General features: G+C 40.3%; 1 protein-coding gene across 8 annotated transcripts in view; it reads left to right on the forward strand.

Moving 5' to 3' along the window:
* The first annotated feature begins 15,169 nt into the window (after positions 1-15,169).
* RBM39 (RNA binding motif protein 39) overlaps positions 15,170-23,148 on the forward strand; it is a 32,095-nt gene continuing 24,116 nt past the window's right edge. For 2 of the 8 annotated variants that reach the window (XM_063297273.1, XM_063297274.1), the window contains exons 1-3: positions 17,961-18,042; positions 20,082-20,146; positions 21,882-21,931. In XM_063297273.1, the coding sequence (XP_063153343.1) occupies positions 17,973-18,042; positions 20,082-20,146; positions 21,882-21,931 (185 nt within the window). In that variant the 5' untranslated portion in view covers positions 17,961-17,972. Of the gene's footprint in view, positions 15,478-17,960; positions 18,043-20,081; positions 20,147-20,368; positions 20,442-21,362; positions 21,518-21,881; positions 21,936-23,148 lie in introns of those variants that run through there. The other 6 variants (XM_063297276.1, XM_063297278.1, XM_063297280.1 and 3 more) reach the window with 6 other exon arrangements.

The raw sequence follows: 23,148 nt of genomic DNA on the forward strand, positions 1-23,148 counted from the left end.
TGGCCCGGGAGTGAAACGGTATTAAACGCTATCGTTTAATAAAGGTATTTTTTGTCCATTTCTCGATCTGATAAAACGAAAATGTTTTCTTTAGGTAATCTCTCATCTGTATTAGATCATACTTCTCATACTGCATCTGGAAACTCACCTAAGCTAGAAGATAGATACTCGGAATCAATCTTAATTACTCTTTCAAAAACCATCAAGAATGTTAAAACAATGGAATACTGTAAAATGACTCACATTAATATATTTCCCTGTATAAAACAACATGTCATGAAAACATATGAAACTGACCTTGGGTTTATTGAAATAAAAAACTTCCACCATTTCCCACAGAATATGACACTGTGATTATTAAATTTTAATTTGGAAGCTCTGAATACAAGAAAGCCCTAAAATTAATATTCTGTTAATAATAGCCAAGTGGACAAATGACTACAGGTTGATTATTCGTTCAGTTTTCAGCACAATACTGCATATGATAGTATATGGATTTTGAAAGAAATAAATGTGTCCATTATATTTTGTGGTTTTCCAGAACTTCATACACCATAACTATAGCTGTGATTTCGTTGTACTGCAGTAAAGTTTATTACTAATATGAAGATAATGCTGTATGGAAGCCCCATAGAAAAAGTGTATGGGAGTATTCAAAACAGCATCCTCTTCTCAGTAACAAGGCAGAAATGGCCTTAAACTATTAACTTGCTCTCTTTGGAAAGTGTGCCCAATTGTGGTGGCCTTATTTCAAATATAATACAATGGCAGCCCCTGGTGGCAGCTTTTCCCAGTCAAGAGAGAAATCTCACCTACCTTCCTTGGCATTTTTTTCATGACATGCAGTTTTCATAACAATCTGTTTCAGGATATTCTGCTTGAAACACATATACTTTCATCAACTGAAACCTGTATGCATCTTTCTCCCTTTGGGGGACTTACTATTTTTTCCCCATTTTATTTAAATGTTCTTAAAAGATAAGTAGTACAATTTTAGAGAAAAAAAAGTATAATACTAATTCAAGTTAAGGATATAGAAAAATAGAGATAACAGTAGTAGTAATAATTATAATAAGAACAATAATAAACAGTTTAAGCAATAAAATAGAGGTGCACAGCCAACAAATCTTGGATAGCAAAACAAATCTAAAAAAATCATATGAATAATATATTCTAATACATCATTATAACTTACATTATTATGAAACATTCCATACCCAATTTCTAGAAAACATGTCTCCGTTGAACTCTGTTTGAACAGCATATTTGGTTAACACAATTAAAATCAATAAAAAAGACAAATTATACATAATGAACAATACATTAAGAGAATACTATTAATAGATTATATGTCAAATTTAAATACAAATTTACTCTTAAATTCAAATTTCAGATGTGGTACAATTCCATGTGTAGAGTTATAGTCTAAAAGTGGTTTCCAAATAAGCTTCAATTGTACATCAGATTTTAAAATATGCAGTTATTCTAGACATTGAAGCATATTCCCACAATTCAGTAAATAATTCTTCCCCAGAGAAAATCAAAGATCTTTCCCAATAGAAAGCAAATAGAACTGTTGCAATCATTAACATATACAATGCCAGTTTAGTATATTTTAAGGAAATATATGGGTTAGTAAAATTTAATAAAAATATCTCAGGAAGGAAAGGAATTATGACTTTCACAAATTAACTATTTTCGAACATTGTGGGGCTTTGTAACATTGTCACACATATGGAAGAAGGATCCAAACTGTTCATTGCATTTCCAGCATTTTGGAGAAAGGAAATTGCTCATTTGGGCAATCATAACTGGACTAATATACCAAGAGTAAAACATCTTATACTGATTCTAAGTATAATATTTGAAGTAAATTTAATATTCTTTTTCCATTGGAATTCCCACTGTTCCGTCTCTATAACTATATAATGGAATTCAAGATGACGGCAGGAGCAGGAGCCACAGACGGACTGTCCTCATGTTAGACATTGGTGTGTTTGTTTTGAATGCATTGTGTGTTTCTATTGATTGTATGCATGCATGAGTGTTTGGGTCAGCACTTGTTGGGCTCAGCGCTGGGAGGAGCAAGCTGGGAGATGGACTATGCTTGTTATGCTGGCTGTGTTTAGAGAACACTCTGCCACCACGTTTTGCCATTTACCAACTGCTTGCTACCTGCCTTTAGCTTGTCTGCCGTTTACTTACCTGCCACTTGCTATCTATTACTTGCTCCCATTTTCTGTCTGCCGCTTGTTGCCTGCCACTTGCTTGCTGCTTGCCTACATTGCCTACTGCCTGCCATTGGCCTGTGCTTGCTGCCTGCCGCTTACCTGCATTTGGAGGTGCTCACGCTTGTGTTTATCTACTGCTTGCCTGGCTTGCTGCCTGCTGCCTCCCTCTTACCTGGTTTGGAGGTAAGCATTGGAGGTGTTGGAAGTCCTGGCAAATCCAGCATGCATTATTAGCATGTGAATTAGCATGTAAATTGAGTTGTCCCACAATGCAACTCTGAGGAAGCTGTTTGTTGCCACTCCCACCTCCTTTTTCTCTCTTTCCCCTTCTTCCACCCAGGGAGAAGCAAGCATGCTGCTCTGCTCTCCATTCATCAGGGCCATGTGCTCGGGCCTTCATGAAGAATTCTGCCCCTTTCTTCCACACAGCTCTTGGCAGCTGTAGGGCTGAGAGGTTAGGGCAAACTAAGTATTTAGAAAGGAAAGAAGAACAAAGGAACTTCATCTTTTCCACCAAGATGGATGTTACAGAAGCAACAACAGTCAGTAAGAATTCTTTTACTTATCTTAACCTAATCTGTCTACGTGTGTGATTCTTTATGCTTGGGAGGGCTGAATGTGTAAGATTAATAACCTATGTTTCTCTGACATGCTCATTGAAGCTATTTTAAGATAATATTCTTTTTCTGTGCTGCCTGCTGTTGGCCTGCTGCTTGCTGCCTGCTGCTGCTTTCTGCTTACCTGTGTATTGGAGAGCTTGCTGCCTCGTCTAGATAACTTGTCTGGAGATGCCACCTGTTCACTGTGTCTGCTGCTTGCTGTCTACCACTTCCTGCTGCTTGCTGCATTGCTGTGTTTGCAGACTTGCAGCCAAAGACCTGTGGTTGGAGAGCCTGCCCGAGCTGGAGGAGCAGGTTGAAGACAAGTCGTGCTTGTGGCATTGGCTGCACATGCTGCCTACTGCTTGTTTGCAGACTTTGGGACCATGTCTGTAGACCTTGCGGACTTTGTGGCAGTTTTGTGCTGTGCGCTTTTTCTCTACTGCAGACATCTCTACCCACATGGACTTTTTGCTTTGGACATTTCCCATGAGGTAGACATCTCTTTCTTCTTGGACTTTTAGTGGAGACATGGGCCCTTTTTGGGATTCCATCTACCAGCTAAGTTGCTGATGATTTTGGATTGTGGTTTCCCACTCTAGTCTGCTTCCTCTCCTCTGGGTGAGAGCAGGAGGAAAAATTGGTGGGGCTAGGGTTGTGAATGAAGGAGGAGCCCTTAACCAGGTGGTGAGAGCATCAGGGGAAGGGCCCCCTTTGAATGTCATTGTTGTGTGTTTGTGTGAGTGGAGTGGGGGGTGATCACTGGGTACCCTGATGGCACTGAGAGCTAGTGAAGCTAAAGTGCCTCAGGGTGCCTGGCTTCCCCTTTCTGGGATGAATGAAATGGAGGACAGTGGGAGGTTCCCCGCCTTGGGAACAGAGGGGCCTGGATTGGGTGATGGTGCTGTCTTTCTTGGGGGTGGGGTTGTCATGAGTACTGATGGCGAGCAGGAGGGGGCCTCTATCCAGGGGGGAAAATCCATGCGTAGTACTGAGAAATTAAGCAGCCATTCAGAGAGACACAGATCAGACCCACCTTAACTTTTGGGGTTTATATGTCTGGGTTTTTCCCACGCTGCTTCAGTTTGTTAGGATTTTCTGTCTTATGTAGCAGTAATAAACACTAGAGACCTACTCCTCGTCTCAGTGTGATTTCTGACTGTTAGGACATCAATCCTAACAAACTCCTACTCCTATTGAAAGAGAGAGGAACAAAGAAAAATAAAGGAGAGACATTTGGGAAAATGTCTTTGGAAAACCAGGAAATTCGGCAAGCCATCCAACAATTGGCAGCAGCCCTGCAACAACACCAACAAGTATATCTCCAGATCAACACATTACAAGCAGCCATGCTACAGCAGTTACAACAACCAGCTCCGATTAACCCACAACCAGTGCCAGCAGCAGCAGCTCCACCAGTAGTCTTGAGATCCCAGGGCAGTCTACCAGAGAAGTTTGGAGAAGCAGGGCAGTTGAGAACCTTTCTCACACAGTGCACAATGTTTTTCAACAGCAGACCAGCAGAGTTTCCCACAGACAGAACCAGAGTCACCTTCATTTTAAGTCTGCTAAAGGGCCCAGCTGCCAAATGGGCTATTCCCATGGTGGAGAACAATGACCCAATTCTCAACGACTACCAGAATTTTCTGGCAGGGTTCCGAGCACACTTTGACAACCCGATCAGAGAGGTCACTGCCTGCCGGGAAATTCGGAAGCTCAAGCAAGGCAACAAGAGAGTGGGAATCTACATTGCGGATTTCAAGCTGTTAGCAGGAGATCTAGACTGGAATGAGAGTGCCTTGAAAGACCAATTCAAATGGGCTGGATGAAGAAATTAAAAATGAATTAGTGTGCCAGGGAACACCAGCTACCCTAGAAGGTTTATATCAACTGTCTGTGGTCGTAGACGCCAGGCTAGAAGAGCTCAGACAGATGCAGCCGGGGAGAGGTAGGGGCCTCAGGGCGCTTCCAGGATTTCCAGCTCTCTCTGCAGCATCTCCTTACTCAGGACCAGAGGAGCCGATGCAGATCGGGGTGAGCAGGAGGCTTATTTCCAAGGCTGAGAGACAGAAGGAGAGAGAGAGCCCTCTGTTTCTACTGTGGAGTCCAGGGGCATATGGTGAGAGCTTGCCCAGTGAGAAGCCAAGCAAATTCCGTAAGAGCCCCAGGGCAAGCAGCTGAACCAAGAGCCACCTCCGCCTCTACTTCCAACCAGGGAAACTCCGTCGGTCTCCCTCCACAGAGCAGGGAGACAATCAATTAAGAAGGGCTCATTCCGAGGATTCCAGGCAATCCTTTTACTACTTACCAGTCATAATGCATCTAAACCCAGAGCACCAGGTCAAGCTAGAGGCCCTCGTGGATTCCGGAGCTTCCACCAATTTTATTGATGTACAGACTGTACAAGACTTCAACACCCCGACCATAGAATTGCCACGTCCCATAGAAGTGGAGACCATTGACGGCCAGCCCCTCAAGGCAGGGCCGATTAGAAGGTTTGCAGAACCTTTGCAACTAACAACGGGAGACCACACTGATTGGATCCAACTTTATGTTACGGCATCACTTAATGTGCCTATAGTCCTGGGCACACCTTGGCTGAAGATCCATAACCCATTGTTGAACTGGACTACGGGAGCAATCTCCTTCCCAGCCAAGGAATGCCAGCACAACAAGATTCAAGCCGCTCTCCTCTCTCCAGCAACCAACGAAGCCACGGAAGCAGGGGGGGTCCAGTTGCCAGCCAAATATGCAGATTTCGCAGACGTTTTCAGCGAACAAGAGGCCACAGCACTACCCCCCCATAGGGACTGTGATTGCACCATTGAGTTAATACCAGGAGCCAAGATTCCAGCAAGGAAACAATATCCCATGTCCTCGAAGGAACTAGCCACCTTAAAGGATTACTTGGATTCTAATCTCCAAAAGGGTTTCATCCGACCATCTACTTCCCCAGCGTCTGCTCCTACCTTCTTCGTACCAAAGAAGCCTGACCCGTTGGCACCGGCAAACCAAGAGGCACCCATGAGAGTGGTCCACAATTTCAGTTCCCTCAGTAAACTCATGATAAAAGAAAATTATCCCCTCCCGCTAATATCTGATCTGCTGGATCGCTTACAGAAAGCACACATTTTTACTAGGTTGGACCTCAGGAATGCATACAATCTGATCCGGATGAAAGAGGGGCATGAATATCTGACTGCCTTCGATACCAGGTTTGGTAAATTTGAGTACCTTGTTTTGCCCTTTGGCTTGTCTAATGCAGGAGCCATATTTTCCCGATTTATAAATCAATTTTTCTTTGATTTACTAGTTAAGTATCTAGTCATTTATCTAGATGACATATTAATATTCTTTGACGATGCTACAACTCATGTAACCCATGTACGTAATGTCTTAGATTGAGAGAGAACAAGCTGTTCGCCAAGCTAGAGAAGTGTACCTTCAATTTAGCTGAATTACATTTCCTGGGCTATAAAATATAAACAGAAGGCATATCCATGGATCCTTCTAAGGTCCAGGCAATTCTCTCTTGGCAACCCCCTCGAAATGTGAAAGATGTACAAAGGTTCCTAGGGTTTTGCAATTTTTACAGGAGGTTCATAAATAAATTTAGTGACAGGGCTAAACCCCTCACACAACTTTTGAAGAAAGGGTCAAAATTCATTTGGGGGGAGAGAGAGCAAGCAGCCTTCCAAGAATTTAAGCAACTCTTTGCATCCCAGCCGCTTTTAAAGCACCCTGATCCCACGAAGCAATACATAATGAATTCAGATGCTTCCGATATTGCCACTGAGGCAGTGTTATTGCAATATACAAACAACACCGAGGATACATTGCTTCCTTGTGCCTTTTTTTCACGCATGCTCTCACCAGCAGAGAGAAACTATGATGTTTTTAACAAGGAGTTGCTAGCGATTAAAGCAGCATTCCAAGAGTGGAGGCACTGGCTAGAAGGTGCAAACTTTCACAGGAAAGGTTGCACCGATCACAAGAATTTACAGCTTCTACAAAACGCCAGATCCCTCATCCCACGCCAGATCAGATGGAGCCAGTTTTTCTCCCGTTTCAATTTTGTTATTTCTTATGTTCCCAGGGCACAGAACTGTTTGGCAGATGCCCTGTCTCGATCCATTCAGGCAACCCCCGCTACTCACCAGGAGGTACAGGCTACTATATTACAACCTCACAACTTTCAACAGTCTATGAGGGGGAACCAGACAAAGATTTTAGCAGCAGGCAGACAAGCAGAGGACCTATTTACAAGAGTCAGAGCTCAGCAGCAACAGGACCCATATGCCAGGGTCAGGATGGATGACCTCCAGAGGGACCCGCAAGACACTGCCTCCCCATTTAATGTGGAGGCAGGAATCCTCTGGCATAGCGGGCGATTATACATTCCCCCCTCATTGAGGGAAGAAGTACTGAGACTTTGCCATGACCATCAAACGGCAGGCCACGGAGGTGTTTTCAAAACTCTCCATAGAGCTCTGAGAGACTACTGGTGGCCTAAGATGACTGCAGACAAAGGGTTATGTTGCTTCTTGTCATACCTGTAGACGAGCCAAGCGCCTCCCAGGGAAGCCCGCAGGACTCTTGCAACCCCTACCCACTCCCAGTCGGCCTTGGGATACAATCTCCATGGATTTCATCACTGATTTACCCCCGGTCCAGGGGCTGACTTCCATACTAGTGGTGGTGGACCTTTTCACTAAAATGGCGCATTTTATTCCTTGCAAGGGCCTCCCATCTGCGCAAGCCACAGCGCAGTTGTTCATGGACCATGTTTTTAGGTATAGAGGCATGATACATCACTTGGTGAGTGACAGAGGCCCTCAGTTCACTTCCAGGTTCTGGAGGGCGCTTTTCCAGTCATTAGGGTCCAGATCCACCTATCATCATCGCATCATCCGGCTAGCAACGGGCAAGCTGAGAAAATTAACCAATGGTTACAGCAGTATCTCAGGTGTTACACCACTTATCAGCAAGACAATTGGCCAGCCCTGGTCCCCATGGCAGAATTTACTTATAACAACTCTGTGCAATCCTCTACCAAGATGTCTCCTTTCCAAGCACTCTATGGGGTTAACCCTCTGGCGTTGCCCACCTCCTCCCAGCAGGGAGCTGTTCCAGCGGTGGCTGATTTTCTTAAAGAGCAACAAGCAGCACAGGAGTTGCTAAAGGAGCAGCTGAACAGGGCAAAGAGTGCTTACAAGAGAGCTGCAGATGCTCACAGACAAGAGGGGCCAGCGATTGCGGTAGGAGACAAAGTGTGGCTCTCTACCAAGTTTTTGACCTCTACCAGGCCCTCCAAGAAGTTGGACTCTACGTTTGTGGGCCCTTTCACTGTGGTACAGCAGATAAATCCAGTGGCTTATCGCTTAAAGCTGCCAGCATCCATGAAAATCCATCCAGTCTTTCACAGAGCCTTGCTAGCCAAGGACCCTCCCCCAAGTGCCTTACGATTGCAACTGCCCCCCCCACCTCCAGTAATTGTGGAGGTGGAGGAGGAATACGAAGTCGAGGAAATTCTGGACTCTAGGAGGAGGGGAAGGGTCATCCAATATTTAATACACTGGAAAGGGTACCCTGAGGAAAAGCGCACGTGGGAGAATGCCAGAGATGTACATGCACCAATGCTGGTTCATCGATTCCATCAGCTTTTCCCTCACAAACCCAAGCCTCGCACTCTACCAGAGATGCCTCACTTAGCTGAGCAAGCAGAGGAATCCCAAGAAGAGGAGTTCGTAAGTTTGCAGCTTCCACCCCTGCCTGAAGCCTTGACACCAGAAACAGAGGAGGGGGGAGAGCTGCAGCCCTCCACCTCAGGCTTGCATTTCCCAAGGGGGAGGGGGGACGAATCTTCTAATTATCTAGCTATTTTCCAGCAGCAGCCACCTGGGCCAGAAGCGTTATCAGACTTGGAGAGCAGCACTGATTCATCCTTGGAGGAGTTTTCCTTTGAAGAATTTCCATCGTTGCCCAGTTCCCATGGGAGCTTGGAAGCAGAGATGGCCTCTTATCAGACCTCTGGAAGGGAGGGGGCTGAAATGGAATGTGAATCTGGAGGGGAGGGTGATGTCATGAGTACTGATGGCGAGCAGGAGGGGGCCTCTATCCAGGGGAGAAAACGCATGCGTAGTACTGAGGAATTAAGCAGCCATTCAAAGAGACACAGATCAGACCCGCCTTAACTTTTGGGGTTTATATGTCTGGGTTTTCCCACGCTTCTTCAGTTTGTTAGGATTTTCTGTCTTATGTAGCAGTAATAAACACTAGAGACCTATTCCTCATCTCAGCGTGATTCCTGACTGTTAGGACAGGGGTAGAGGCGGGACAAAATACTATGATGGTGATGGGCATGGGGAGATATGGTGGGAGACAGGGAGTGGACCGTTCTCAGAGAACATGGGGGCCATTGTCTTATCAGTTTCATGTTCCAGCCAGTATCTGTTTGGCTTTCTAAGTCTCTGGTCTTATAGGACTGTGGGCTGAAACCTGGCTTAGTTATGCTTGGAGGAGATCCATTCAAATACACATTTAAAATACAAATTTTAAATATATAGTACACAGATGAAACACAGTCTTCCCTCACTTAATGCTCTGCAGTTGTGTTGGACCTTTAATTTGCAAATGGGATACATCCTGTTAAGCCATAATATGGTTTGTCTGGTTTATTGTGTTGTGTGAATCCAACCTATTACAATATTTGTACCATACTTAAGCACATAATTTTATGAGATGTGTAAACCTAGTTTTAGAGGTAACAGCAATCATGATAGTTGGCCATGCTGAGAATTCTACATCACATTCCCTGCTATTACTCATTTTGCAATTAGCAACTATTCCAAGGTATTTTGACATGTATACAAGACTTGTATACTTCCATCTATTGTGCATGTGAATTTTGTTTCTTTAAGTGACAAGTTATTTGTCCCTATTAAATTTTATTCTGTTACTTTGAACTCAATTCTTTAACCTGTTACTCTGAAGCTACCCTGTGTTCCTGATAGTTAGCTACATGCTAGGCAGACTGCAGGTTTTCCTATTATTAGTGAGGGAGAAATGCTTATGTGGTAAATGTAACCCTCCCTCTCCAGTTAGAATAACTTTTATTCTTTTGAAAACTTCAGGCAGTTCTTCAACAGAAAGGAGTCCAAGAAATTGTGTACCAGGGCTACATAACAGCATTCCTGAATGTCTGAAAAAAGGTTGCACTCTACAAAAAGAAAGAAAAAAACCAAGGATATGGACTTTAGCTTTGGAAATCTGATCCTCCTAGGAAATAGGCAATGGGTTTGGCTAGAGATACTGCATAAGATTACTTTTATTTTGACTATATGTGTTTTAGTCTATTATCTCTGGTGCTTATTGTCCCTGCACAATCTTAGCAATCCAGCAACTTGGAAATTCTTTGCAACAGAGTTGCCTCTAACTAAATTCTTCTAATATACTGTCTGTGGTTATAACAGCGCTCTATTTTTATCTCCTCCACAACTGATAGTTTTGTAACTCACCACTTAAAGTTAAAATGGACTTTTTCTCTTTTCTCAATTTTAATAAAGTGTGATTTTATTTATTTATTGTGAGATTAGTATAGCTTGGTCCCCCCCCCCCACAAAAGTGGGGGAGATTGTTTTCCCTAGCCATATGCCTCCACACTACACGGACAAGAAGTGGCTATAGCATTTAATATGTTTTCCTTTTTCCTTTTCTTTTAAATTGGTAGAAATTAACACAGGGTATGGGAGCCTTATCTCTCTCTCACAGCAGAGTTAAAAGGGAGGACACCAAATGAGGCAGTGCTGAGAAAATAGCTGGAGGCAGCAAGAACTACCAAGCTGCACACCAAGGTAGTAGACAGAGCTAGAGCATGTATACCCAGAAAGCCTCTGGGAGAAGAGGATTGAGATCTCCAATTTTTTACCTGGTAGGCTCAGCCCTGCCACTATTCTTATCAAGAATGTTTTGAATTTAATTTGTCTTCTATTATTATAGAATATTATAGCTAATATCCTAGAAGACAAATAAATTCAAAACATTCTAATTTTGTGTCATTTGCAGATATTGTAGGCATTCATTTAATCTCTTAATCAAATCAATAACAAACATACAGGTAGTCCTCGCTTAACAACCACAATTGGGACCAGAATTTCAGTTGCTAGGCAAACCAGTCATTAAGTGAATCTGACTCAATTCTGTGACCTTTTTTGTGGCACTTATTAAGTGAATCACCACGGGCATTAAGCAAACCATGAGGTTGTTAAGCGGTTCCCCATTGATTTTGCTTGCCAGAAGCCAGCCGGGAAGGTCAAAAATGGTGATCATGTGACCATGGGACGCTGCGATGGTCATAAATGCAAACCGGTTGCCAAGCGCCCAAATCATGATCACATGACCGTGGAGACACCGCAATGGCCGTGTGAGGACCAGCCATAAGTCATTTTTTTCAGCACCATCGTAAGTCTGAACTGTCACTAAATGAATGGTTGTTAAATGGAGACTACCTGTATTGAAGAGTAGAGGAGCCAGAGCTGATCCTTATGATACTCCATTCACTATTTATCTGCAATACAGGCCGTCCTCGTTTAGCGACCACAATTGGAACTGGCAGCTCTGTCGTTAAGCAAAGCAGTTGCTAAGTGGGAAATCACATGGCTGTGACTGCTTTCCTTTTCTCCACTCTCCTGCCCTTTGGAATGCTCATCCTAGCTAATTAGCAAGAAGGGAATTAACGTTTGTATTTATTAGCAAGAAGGAAATTAATGCTTGTATTTACATTCATTGGAGAGGAAGAGATTACACGAAAGTAAGCTGGCACACAATGTGGAATATACAAAGAAAGCAATGTGGTGGTGCCAGCAGCCCCATGCATACTCAGGGCTGGGAGCCTTGAGCACGCTACACAAACAACCCAGATATTCCCCATTATGTGCCTGCTTACTCTCTTGTAATCCTTTCCTCTCCAATTTCTCCATATTGCATGGGGGGGAGAAAAACAACATGTCAGGCACAGGACAATGTATACTGACTGTAATGGCTATCACGTGACTGAGGGAAACTGCGAAGATCATAAATGTGGGCATTGGTCATAAAGTTACTTTTTCAGCACCATTGTAACTTCAAATGGTCACTGAATGAGGCATTTGGTAAGTGAGGACTACTTGTAGTATTAGCAGCCATCAATGAGTGTCCAGTGCAGATTAAAAGTCACAACTGTGCTTCTCGGCATTAAAGTTTAATTTGGGCAGCAAAGCATACCGAACCAGAATTCCTGTAGTCAAGGCACAGAGTATTCTGGGTTGGACTGTCACAATAATTGCTTAAACTTGACTGATCTGAAACAGAGGCTATTATGAGTTCCTGGCTTCCACTCTAGCACATTCAGCATTTATCAGAATGAATAGATAATACTCTACTTTGGTGTAACAACCTACTTCCAGATTTTTCTAACATATTTTCCTAAGCAGTCTGGTACACCATTGTCTCTTAAAGCAATAGCGTCAATACTCCCATGGGACTGGAAGCTATGTTTCTATGACAGCGTCAAATATAGGCTGGCAGAGCTGGGATCAATGGAGGATGCATTTGACAAGATCTTAGAAGAGGTGCTGGCACCACTGAATCACACCTGTCATGTTCTTTATCCAGTTCCTGCTCTTCTCCCTCTAGTTCAGAAGATTCTCCAGAAGGGGTTATGGCAATATCAGGCAGGGTCTGGATAACTCACATGTCTGAACAAATATTAAAAAAAAACCAGTGAAGATTCAGTGGCATGGAATATTGACAAACTGAGGAGAAAGCAATTGACAACTGGTGGAACAGCTGAATAAAGCCTAAGACAAGATCTCCACTAATGACTTACAGCATCTTCTAGCATTACCTAGTCATCATTGACATAAAATAAAGTCTGTCCTTAGTGCTGTCATTTTAGCACAATTGGATGAGTCTAGAAAACATTAAAAGTCAATGGTAGGGATCTTCCTTAAAAATCCTGGCAAGGAGAGAAATAAACAGGAATACCCTGGAAAAGGTCACTAGGAAGATCGCTGAACCAAAGCATTTATATTGCAATATTTTATTCTAAGGCTTGTTTTGAATTTTTTATATTTCTGAATCATTTTGTAGGATTTGAAACAGAACTGTATGAAACACCAAAAAGAAGGTCTTTTCTGTATTAGGAACCAAATGACAATAAAATAATTACAATTAATACTTTTTAAGAGAATAATTGCTTTAGTATCTGGCTAGTGCTTTTGAGATAATAAATGTATACTAAATTTAGGACAGTATCTGTTTATTATGCAAACTAGTATAACATATAGATGCACATTGTTGTAATTGTGCAACAGAGAGACAGAATTTGAAAGAGCTTATTCTGTAATAATTTGGGTGTATCACACAAACCCAGGGTATCTACAGCAGTCCAATACTGAAAAGAACTGCCATTTCAAGTTGCTTTAAATAACATGTTGCCATTTCAGATTGCTTTAAGAAATGTAGTAATTGTATCATTCACCATTGTGCAAGTTGCTTTCTATGGGAAGTGTGGTATCCACTCAAGTCCAGTCTTCATTTCCTCTCAATTTCAGGACACTATTTAAAACAATGTGTAGCACCTACCGACACAACTCTACAGCTGAGCAGAGAGAATATTTGGTTATTCACAACTTTGCATTTATGGAAGTATGCAACAGTGTAAAATGTCGCTGAATACAAACCATTTCTCCCCCCCACCCCTATCAAAGGAGAAAGTGGAGATGGAGAAAGGGGAAGAGAAACTGAGATTACACAGCACTAGAAATTTTGCCAGAGGTTATAAGTTTTGTTTGATTGATTATGTCCAATCAAGTCAATGTCAACTCTCAGCAGCCACATAGATAGAGCTTGCCCAGGATGATCTGTCCCCACCCTGGCCCTTCAGGTCTCCCAATGTAATGGAATCTAAGACAACTGCTGTCACCATAAAAGCTGTCATAAAAATAGTTTAGAAACATGATGAAAGCACACAGAGCATGGCTGTGGGAATTCTAACCTTTTTGTCAGCAATTGGAGGAGGCATCTATACTTCTCTGCAACCAAATAATGTGTTGCTTCTGTATGAGTCCTTCTCTTCTCTCCTACTGCACCTTTATTAGGAAGCAGGCTTAGGCTCTAGATTATTGATCAGGTGCTGTGTGTGTGTGTCTGTGGGGAAAGGGAGTAGGGAGACAGGGACAGAAGGAGAGGTGGAACCAATCAACAAAACTCTCAATCACTGCCCAATGGCCATTCCCAAAGGGATAGGGGGACAGATTCTTTTTCTCTACAGCCAGCTTTGACCCATTTTTGAGCTCAGTCTTTCTTTTGCCAGTTTCTCTCTTCATATCTGGAGTTTGAAGAAGCAGGATAGGAAGAGTATTGATGCTTTTGAACTTTGATGTTTGAGAAGACTTCGGAGAATACCATTAATAGCCAAGAAAACAAATGGATCATCAAACAAATCACCTCAGAGTTCTCACTAGAGGCATAAATGATCAGTCTCAAACTATAATATTTTGAACACATTATGCAAAGAAACGTAACTTACGATGCTAGGAAAAAGAAGAGGACAACCAGCAGCAAGATGGATGGTCTCAATTACAGCAGTGATGGGTGTATGTGGTTGTTAAAGAGTTGATACTGAATTGATGGAATATAATCAATCACCTCAAACCAAATTTGGGCCTGTTCAGTTTTGGGGGTGGTGGATAAAGAGATTATTTAGGTGATCAACTTATGCTTAACATCTTAAACTTAAGCATTGTTTTCCAACTTATTTAAATTGTATTTATATCTCATTATAGTATTGTTTACCTAAGTAAGATAATCGAATGATGTGCAATCTGATGAACGTCTCACTGATTTGGGCAATTACTTATTAGGATTTGCAACATACTTATTTACAGTATTTACAATCACATTATTCTCCAAATAATAAAACGTTGAATATCAGGTCTGCCAAACCCAGAACATAAATTTCCAGTACAGATAACATTTTAAAATGTTTTTTAAACTGGCATCTGTAAAGTCAAGCAATTTCACCTCCTACCTAGAGCCTAAATATTTTTTGCCTTCTTTTATGACGAGGAAAATTACACAACCTCTCGCGAGAGTCTTGACCGCGTATGGGAAAGACATCGCTTTCGGATGAGGTTAAATAAACGACGTATTAGTCTTGCGAGTTGCTAAACGGCTTTCTTCGAATACCTTTCTCGCGAGATACGCATTCCTCGCGAGAATTTTCATATTACGCACAATCGATTTGTGTGGAAACTCGCGAGAGCCCGTGCAGCAAGGTCTGGGCATCCCCATAGCGGCAACATAGATCCTCCTCCAAGCTTCAGGACGCGGCGGGCGCCATTTCAGGGAGCAGTCGCCTTTTGCTAAAGCGGAGTCCGTGCGTTCTTGTTGCGAAGCTTCCTTGGCTTTGCTCATACTAATTTTCGAGGCCATTCTTAGTCTAGCTCTTTTGCCCGCCGCTGTTGCTGAGAGGAGAATTTTCTCGTTTAGGCACCAGCGCACCCCTCCCCACGCGTATCCGGACCAAAAGCAAGCAAACGACGGCCGTGGCAGTATCCGTCCGCTTCACAGACACCTGACCCAGAAGCGAGAGCCCGGCAGCGCAGGTAATAGCTTTCACATTTTTGGCGGCTCCCTTTTATGAACTATTCTAGGGGAAATGGAAGCGCGGGTTTTGCAAGGCTTTAAGGGCATTTGCGTTAGGCCTTCTTGGCGGGCCCATTTCTTTTTGTCTTTGGTTTAATTCTAATCTGGTCAGCCGGACTGGAAGTCCCAGTTCTTATGGGGTGGTATAGGCCTCTGCGTGATGCCCGGGGGTGGCGGGAGAAAACGAGGGAAGTCGAGTGGAATGATTAGTTTCGGAAATTATATTTTTATTTTCGCGCGGAAGGTTTCGTGGACTAGAGCGCTCTTCCTGAGTCTCATGATTATGATCGGGATATATTTCGCCACAAGATTCCTAACTATTTCTTTATTGCTTTAGATATTCTCGCGGGAAGGGCCTTAAAACTTCGCAGTGTGTGCTGTTGTGTGTTAACGAAAGGCTGATGACCCGAGAGAATAAGGGCGCTTAGTAAAGAGCCAACGTAATAACTGCTGGAAGGAGAGTAGGAAGTCTGTTTACTACTGTGGTATTTTTTTTTTTGAATAATAGTTTATTGGGCCGAAGATGTTCAAGTGGGAGGGGGAAACGAACTTTCCATTTATCTGCAGGGGTGAAATCCATACACGTGGTTTGTTTCCCAACAAAATGTGTGTAGTTTTTTTGTAGATATTTTTACATAAGTAAATGCATGCATTTTTTGCTTGACAATTTGAAAATATTTCACTCATGTAACTAGACAGTTTGTAGTCAAATAAAACCATCCTGCTTAAGAACCTGCTTTTAATTTATAGTTAACCCATTCCCATGCTAAGTCACAAGCTAGTTTTGAAATGCAGAAGTTTCAGAAGTGGCTTGTGCAACATGGGTATGGGACAGGGTCTCTTTGGAGAAGAATTATACCCGAGTTTGTTTGTGTGAACTGTAGACTGTTGTGCTATATCTTTATTGGGGTTTATTATCTGTTGAACTGGATGAGACTTCTGAAAATGCATTATCTATACAATTTTATTTTAATTAGCTGTTTGGATTCTACACCATTTGGCCAGATTGCCAAGAAACAAAACCAGTATTTAACTGGTCAGATCAGTATATCTCTGGTAGATGGAAAAATACCTGTGCTCTGTATTTGATAATGATATCTATATATCTGTAATCTGGTACAAAAATAGTGGGTGTAATATGCTGTAACTTATAATGCTTAACACACAAGTCATAATTTATATTTTAACATAGGAAAGCAGGCTTTTAAGTGAATACCATCAGAGTTCTGACTTCCTTGTTAAGAGACTAAATCTTTAGATTTTAACATTTCTGTTTATTTGAATAATAATGTTAGTTATATAGCCTGGGATGTTTGTATTGCTCTGCTTGGGCTAGATCATTATTTAATCTACAATAACAGATGATTGAAGTGTTCAGTTTATAATGCTTGCATCCTAAACGTATGCATTCTATTCAAATTATTTATATCCCATTCTGTAAAAAAGGCCCCAGGGTGATACTGGCTAAATGATACTATTCTGAGTATATTATTTAATGTTGTCTTTTAAACTGCTAGGTTTTCTCCTGCTGTGCTGTTTTTACTATGCTGAAAGCCAGCATTTTTAACAGGTGCCTTTCTTCCCAAATTTCCATGAACAACTGATATTTCTTCTCTTAAATGCTTAAGAGGTTTTTATATTCATCTTAGAACTGCTCTTTACTGTATGGCAGTATTATCCCTGTATGGTGCAATTTAATACTGTAGGCCTATTTTCACTATCTCTAAAAATTATAATTCATAATGTCTGTTAGTCAGATTACCTTATGGAATCTTTATACCTTCAAACAAAGGGGAATAGAATTAATCTGTAAGTCATACTTGGGGGGCATATAGTGGATTCTGTTCTTTCAATATATAAAATTGCAGATCTTCCAATACACATTTCTGTTTTGGGATGTTTTCCTTAATGTGAGTTTGCTAAATTGTCCAGTATTTGTGGTCTGTAGTATTTGTTCAAAGTCAGATTCCCCCATCCCATGATTTTGTTCAGTTATTCCCCATATTACTTAACACAGTGCTGAATATATATATTGAAGTGCATTTGTAGTTTATTTTAACCAAAAATCTAGCATGAGAAAATCACAATTTGCCACTTGTACAAATACTAAAACTAAGCAATATTTTTCTGCTCTTGCAATAATTATATTTTCATCCAAATACCATGTGGGGGCGTATTTGCTAGCGTTAGTTGCTAGCTTTCCAACAGGTTTATGACCTTTGGATACTTAATTGTGTTGCAACTTATTGATTATGTAGTCATATTTACTCTTACTATCATTATAAAAATACACCATTATGTGGAGTCATTTGCTATAGATTTAATCAATTGCTGGACATAAATTGAAAGCATATCCCTAACTCTATTTTCTGTAACATGCTTAGAAATGTTTTCTATATAGTACTGCTTGTTTTCTCTTCCTATAGGGCTGTGAGTGTTTAATGGGACATTCTGGATGATGTTACTTAAATACAGGATTTTTGAAGATACTGCTTTCTACATAGCAGTAGCAGTTACATTTTCTGGTAGATACTTGTTTCATAGGTAGATACTATATGAGCACAATAGTTCTATATATTGAGAATCATGAGACGGAAGTTGATTATCTGAGGCAGCTTCAATATTTCTTCCTCTCAATACATTGGTCCCTTTATTTGTTCAAAGTTTTCCTGAGAAACTCTCTGATTCAGCTTGACTTAAATGGCAGATTTTTTTAGCAAAGTGCAGGTATTTGGATCCAAAGCAGACATGATTCTTCAGAAGAGAAGTGAGTATGCTTGCTGTGCCTTTTTATGGGCCTCACAATAGCCACACAGTCTTAGCAAAATACCTGTTTGTTTATTCAAACGTATTTTCCTGAAAGACCCCAACAAGTGCAGTGAGTGTCCCCACATTCCTTCAAACTATGTGTCTCACTTTGGAGCCAAATAATTGCATATCCCTACAGATTTTATAAGCCACTTTGGTATATTATATGCGACATAGTCATTTTGAGTTTCTGAAAAAGTTGAGAAATTGTTTTAATTCATTGCAATCCCACATGAGATGTTATAGCAATATGAAATTGTCTATTATACAGGAGATCTGAATAGGAATATAATTGTTGCTGAAACAGAAGGCAGATCTTCAGTAATGATTATGCATTTCATCACATATTCTACCTTTATACTACTTTCTTAAAGTATAGTATTAAAAGCAAGATATTACGCACAGCTATATTTCAACTCCCACACATAGTTTCATTTTATATATTGCTGTCTTTAAGCTTTTCCATTTCATTGAAGTACTTGGTCATAATCATTATTATGACAAACAGAAGCTTATTAGAAGTTTGCATTTGAGAATCTATACCAGCTAATTCCATACAAGAGGTTATTCAAGATAGTTTGACTAATCTGTTCCGAATTTTTGACCCAAGGAGTCAATGATTCATGGCAGATTTCGGGGGATAGGAAATCATCAAATTCATGAGGAACTTCCAATCAGAAGCTCTAATGAGCTTTTTTCCATCATAGGGATGTTTCTCCCACATCTTGGAGGTAAGGCAATAGCACAACATGGGTTACATTCAGAATCTCAAGGAAGTATTTTAGAAGAACAGACTCTTCTTAATCTGAGTAAGGAACTATTTAGACTTCACCAAAAATTATAATGAACATTCCATTTTGTTTACTTAAAAGAAAATATATGTACCATTAAGAGCACAGTTTCCTTCATCAGCCCCAGTGGTTGAGGATAGTAACTTGCTCAGACTTTAAAGATCATTATTTACTTTCAGTATAGAATTTTTCAAGGGTTATTTGGGATCTGTGTCCTTTGCATTTTATTTATTTGTTCATTTGTTTGTATCCTGCCTTTATTATCTTTATAAATAACTCAAGGCGGAGAGCATACCTAATACTCCTCCCTCCTCCTATTTTCCCCACAACAACAATCCTGTGAGGTGAGTTGGGCTGAGAGAGAATGACTGGCCCAAAGTCACCCAGCCAGCTTTCATGCCTAAGGTGGGACTAGAACTCACAGTCTCCTCGTTTCTAGCCCAACACCTTAACCACTAGACCAAACTGGCTCTCATTGCTTTCCCATTGCTTGTCCATGATTGAAATTTAGGTTTGGCATGGAGCTGAAAAATCTTGCTGTAGCACAGTTGTAATATGAGCTACATGTTGCAATGATTTTGTGAAATCTGCATTCAGAAATTCTACAGTAGATTAAAATAATACGTTGCAGTTTTATTAAAAGTTGGTAATCACATTGAGTAAACAACTTTCTTAATCTACTTTTAGATTTTTTCTAACCTTGCTATGGCTCCTTAAAGAGAATTCAATTTATTAACAGAACGTTTAGTTATGCAGAGTATATGTTTATGAACTACTTCCTAAGATAAAAACCTGACTCATTCTTTGAGATAAAAATACTAAATACTTGGATGAGTTATTCAGTTTAGCTGAACTTACTGATACTTCTAGAGCAACATCCTTTGGAAATGTACCATTAAGTCTTAAATTGATCACAAATATAGAAGTGGATTCTTGATTAAAGGATCTTATTATTTTTTTCCTAGGTGTCCTGAAAAAAATGGCTGATGATATTGATATTGAAGCAATGCTTGAAGCCCCCTTTAAGAAGGTGAGAAAATATGCTAACAAGTTCTTTAGCAATATTCATTTAGCATTATTCATGAAACTACTGCTGAACTGTAAACTAACATCCCCGGAGCCCTCATGATTTATCTTATTGGACATGCATTACGTGTATCTTACGAGTAACTAAATGCTGTTAATGTAATTATATTGTGCAGTAGTTTCACTTCAGCGTGATGAATAAATGCCCATCTATCTCTCTTTGTAGACTTGCCTAACGATATCTCACCTCTACTCCCATGAATTCACCTTTGATTCCAGTGTGAACTGTCAATCATAAGGTAGTAATTGAGTGACGTATCGCTGTACCGTGGTCCCCCTAGGTAAAACAAAAAACAAACAAACGAAAACACTCTCCTAAAAACTACCACCTCAATTTTGATAGACCAACAAGGTGAATGCAATGGTTTGGGCAAACAGCAGGGTTCCAAGAATAACCTGTTCCCAAAGTTCATGACAAGCAAATCCTTAGTCTGCTTATTAATGCAAGAAGAGTTTCAGCTTTTTTTTTTTTAAAGATGGGTTATTGATCTTTTAGCAACACAAGATGGTAATCAAAGTGTTATGTGAAAGTTGTTTCCAAAATTCTTGGATCCCTGAATAGTTCACATATTAGTAAACTTGAAAGATATTTCAAACTACGCTCATTGTGAAAGAGTACTCTTTTATCTAGTAACGTTTTAGAAATCTTTAATATACCTTTTCTGCGCTTCTGAGTACTGAATAACTAGCTTCAGATCTAAATAGGTAGCAAATATATTTAATTTTTCACCAGATCTTCATAAAACGATGAAATTATGCATGCAGTAGCACTGGCTTCACAAATTGATATATACATATGCATTTAAAACTTAATGTGCAGTTGAACTCATGGTGTAACTGGTGTGATAACTACAATAAACATAACAGCAACTATTAGTTGATTTTGGAGTATATTTAGTGCAGCTCTGCGGTATGAGTTTTGGAAGTGTTTGTAACCTTTTAAATGTTCACGTTTTAGTTTTATATAATTAGTAGCTATGTAAAATTTTGAAATGAACAAAATTTGTAATGTTAAGTATGTTGTGTGCTAGTTTAACATGGATATTTTCCATGTAAACAGGTTTGGAAATAGGGAATATTTAGGCTGGACTGGTTGGATTTTTGATGAATGACTTGGGAGTCGACATTACTAAAGCAGTGTGAATCCCTGTTTGCTTCAGGGCGAGATGTGTGACAGAGGTGGCATCAAGCTCTTACAGTCCCAACCCTCCAACGAAAATGGGCGAAGATCTCAGGAATGGCATCGGTCACAGGAAATCGATAGTGGCTGGCTGCTAGCATGGCCACTTGGGGCTTAGGCAGAAATATAGCCTTGGTATTGGTCAAAAGGGAATATAGTATATGAATGTGCTTTTAAACTTGATATTTCTCGTTTATATTTTATCGTTTAACCACTTGAGTGCTGGAAACTGCAGGATGGCTTTATTTCATTGTAAGAAAGTTTGTACAATTTAAATAACTTTTAAATAGTAATTTTTCTGTTTATAGTTGTATGACTTAAATGTAAGCAGCAAAGTGGTTAAAAAAGTCTACGTTAATTAGTAGCACTCCATATTAAATGTAAAATTTAGTATTTAATTTTTGTTTTGTATTTTCTTATCCCTGTCCCCATTACCCTTTTGACCACTTGAAATGTTTCCACTTCGTCCTCACGATGTTCTTCTATCAACCCTGCTTAGGATGAGAACAAATTGAGCAGTGCCAATGGACATGAAGAGCGAAGTAAGAAGTAAGTATTTGCTGGGTTTTTTTTAATGTGTACTTCTGCTTAACAAAGCATTTATATTCTAGATTTATAATTTTGGATGCCTAACCTCCCTCCTTAAGTATTTGTAATTCACTTTCTAGGTTTCTAAAAGTGGTAGGAAAAAAGCAGCAAAGGGTTTTGTATACATTTGAATATAATATTTTCATTTTCACATAATCATTCCCTCAGCATTCCCTTCCTCTCCAAAATAAAAATGTGTTAAATCATGCCACCTTTTCAGGACAGAAAACACATACAATACAATCTCAATTTCATGGACCAATTGAAGGGTTGGTTCTCTTTAAATTGAACATTTGTATTCATATGTACATTCTATATAGCTTAGATGACTTGTACAAAATTGCATAGGCTGTATGAATGTTGTCTGAAAAAGTTCCAGGTTCACATTTTGCACATTGCATCTGACATTTACCAACTAAGGATCCATTTAAAAAATTGAGCTTTTACAGTAATAGTTTTATTGCTTCTTGAGGTAATGGGATTATCTTTATATTAATGACTATTACCTTACAATTAAGTGTTGCTTTATTTAAAAAAAATACTTATGTGCTTTAAAGATGAAGGGAAGCAAATTTACTTAACAATTTTTATAGGTGAATCTCCAGCTGAAGTAAACTTTTAACTGCAGCAGATCACAGTAGGCTTGTTACTCTTCAAAATACCATGGAATGGTTTTATCTCTGTCGTAGGCTAGCTTAGCTACTGTTTTGGAAAATTTCACTTTGAGAAATGTGCATAAATTGGTTTAAACAGGGGAGTAATAATTTATTTCAATAAGGTTGAAGTTATTACAGAAGGCATTAACTCAAGTCCCAGCATCTTACCTCTCTTCATTACAGGATTTTTGATAGAAATAACTTGGTATTTGGAACTTAGTGATTACACTCAGGTTGCTGCAATGCATCTGTTTAGCTACTCAACCTGTACACAGGGAAAGTCAAGGACACAGCTCAGAAAGATAAGTAGCTTTGTCACAGAGACTAAGTAGCTCTAGTAATGGTGAAATTCAGCTTCTATAGAGGCTAAGAATCTAACTGTCTTAGTTGATGTCCCAGGGTATGAATCCAGAACTACTTTCTCCACCCTGCATTTCACTGCAGCCAATTGGTTGCAGCCCCTTTCTCAGGTTGTTGGGCTGTTGATTGTCTCTACTCTGCATTTATGCAGTGTTCAAATCT

The sequence above is a fragment of the Candoia aspera genome, chromosome 3, assembly GCF_035149785.1.
Source record: "Candoia aspera isolate rCanAsp1 chromosome 3, rCanAsp1.hap2, whole genome shotgun sequence".
In the NCBI taxonomy this organism is placed as follows: domain Eukaryota; kingdom Metazoa; phylum Chordata; class Lepidosauria; order Squamata; family Boidae; genus Candoia; species Candoia aspera.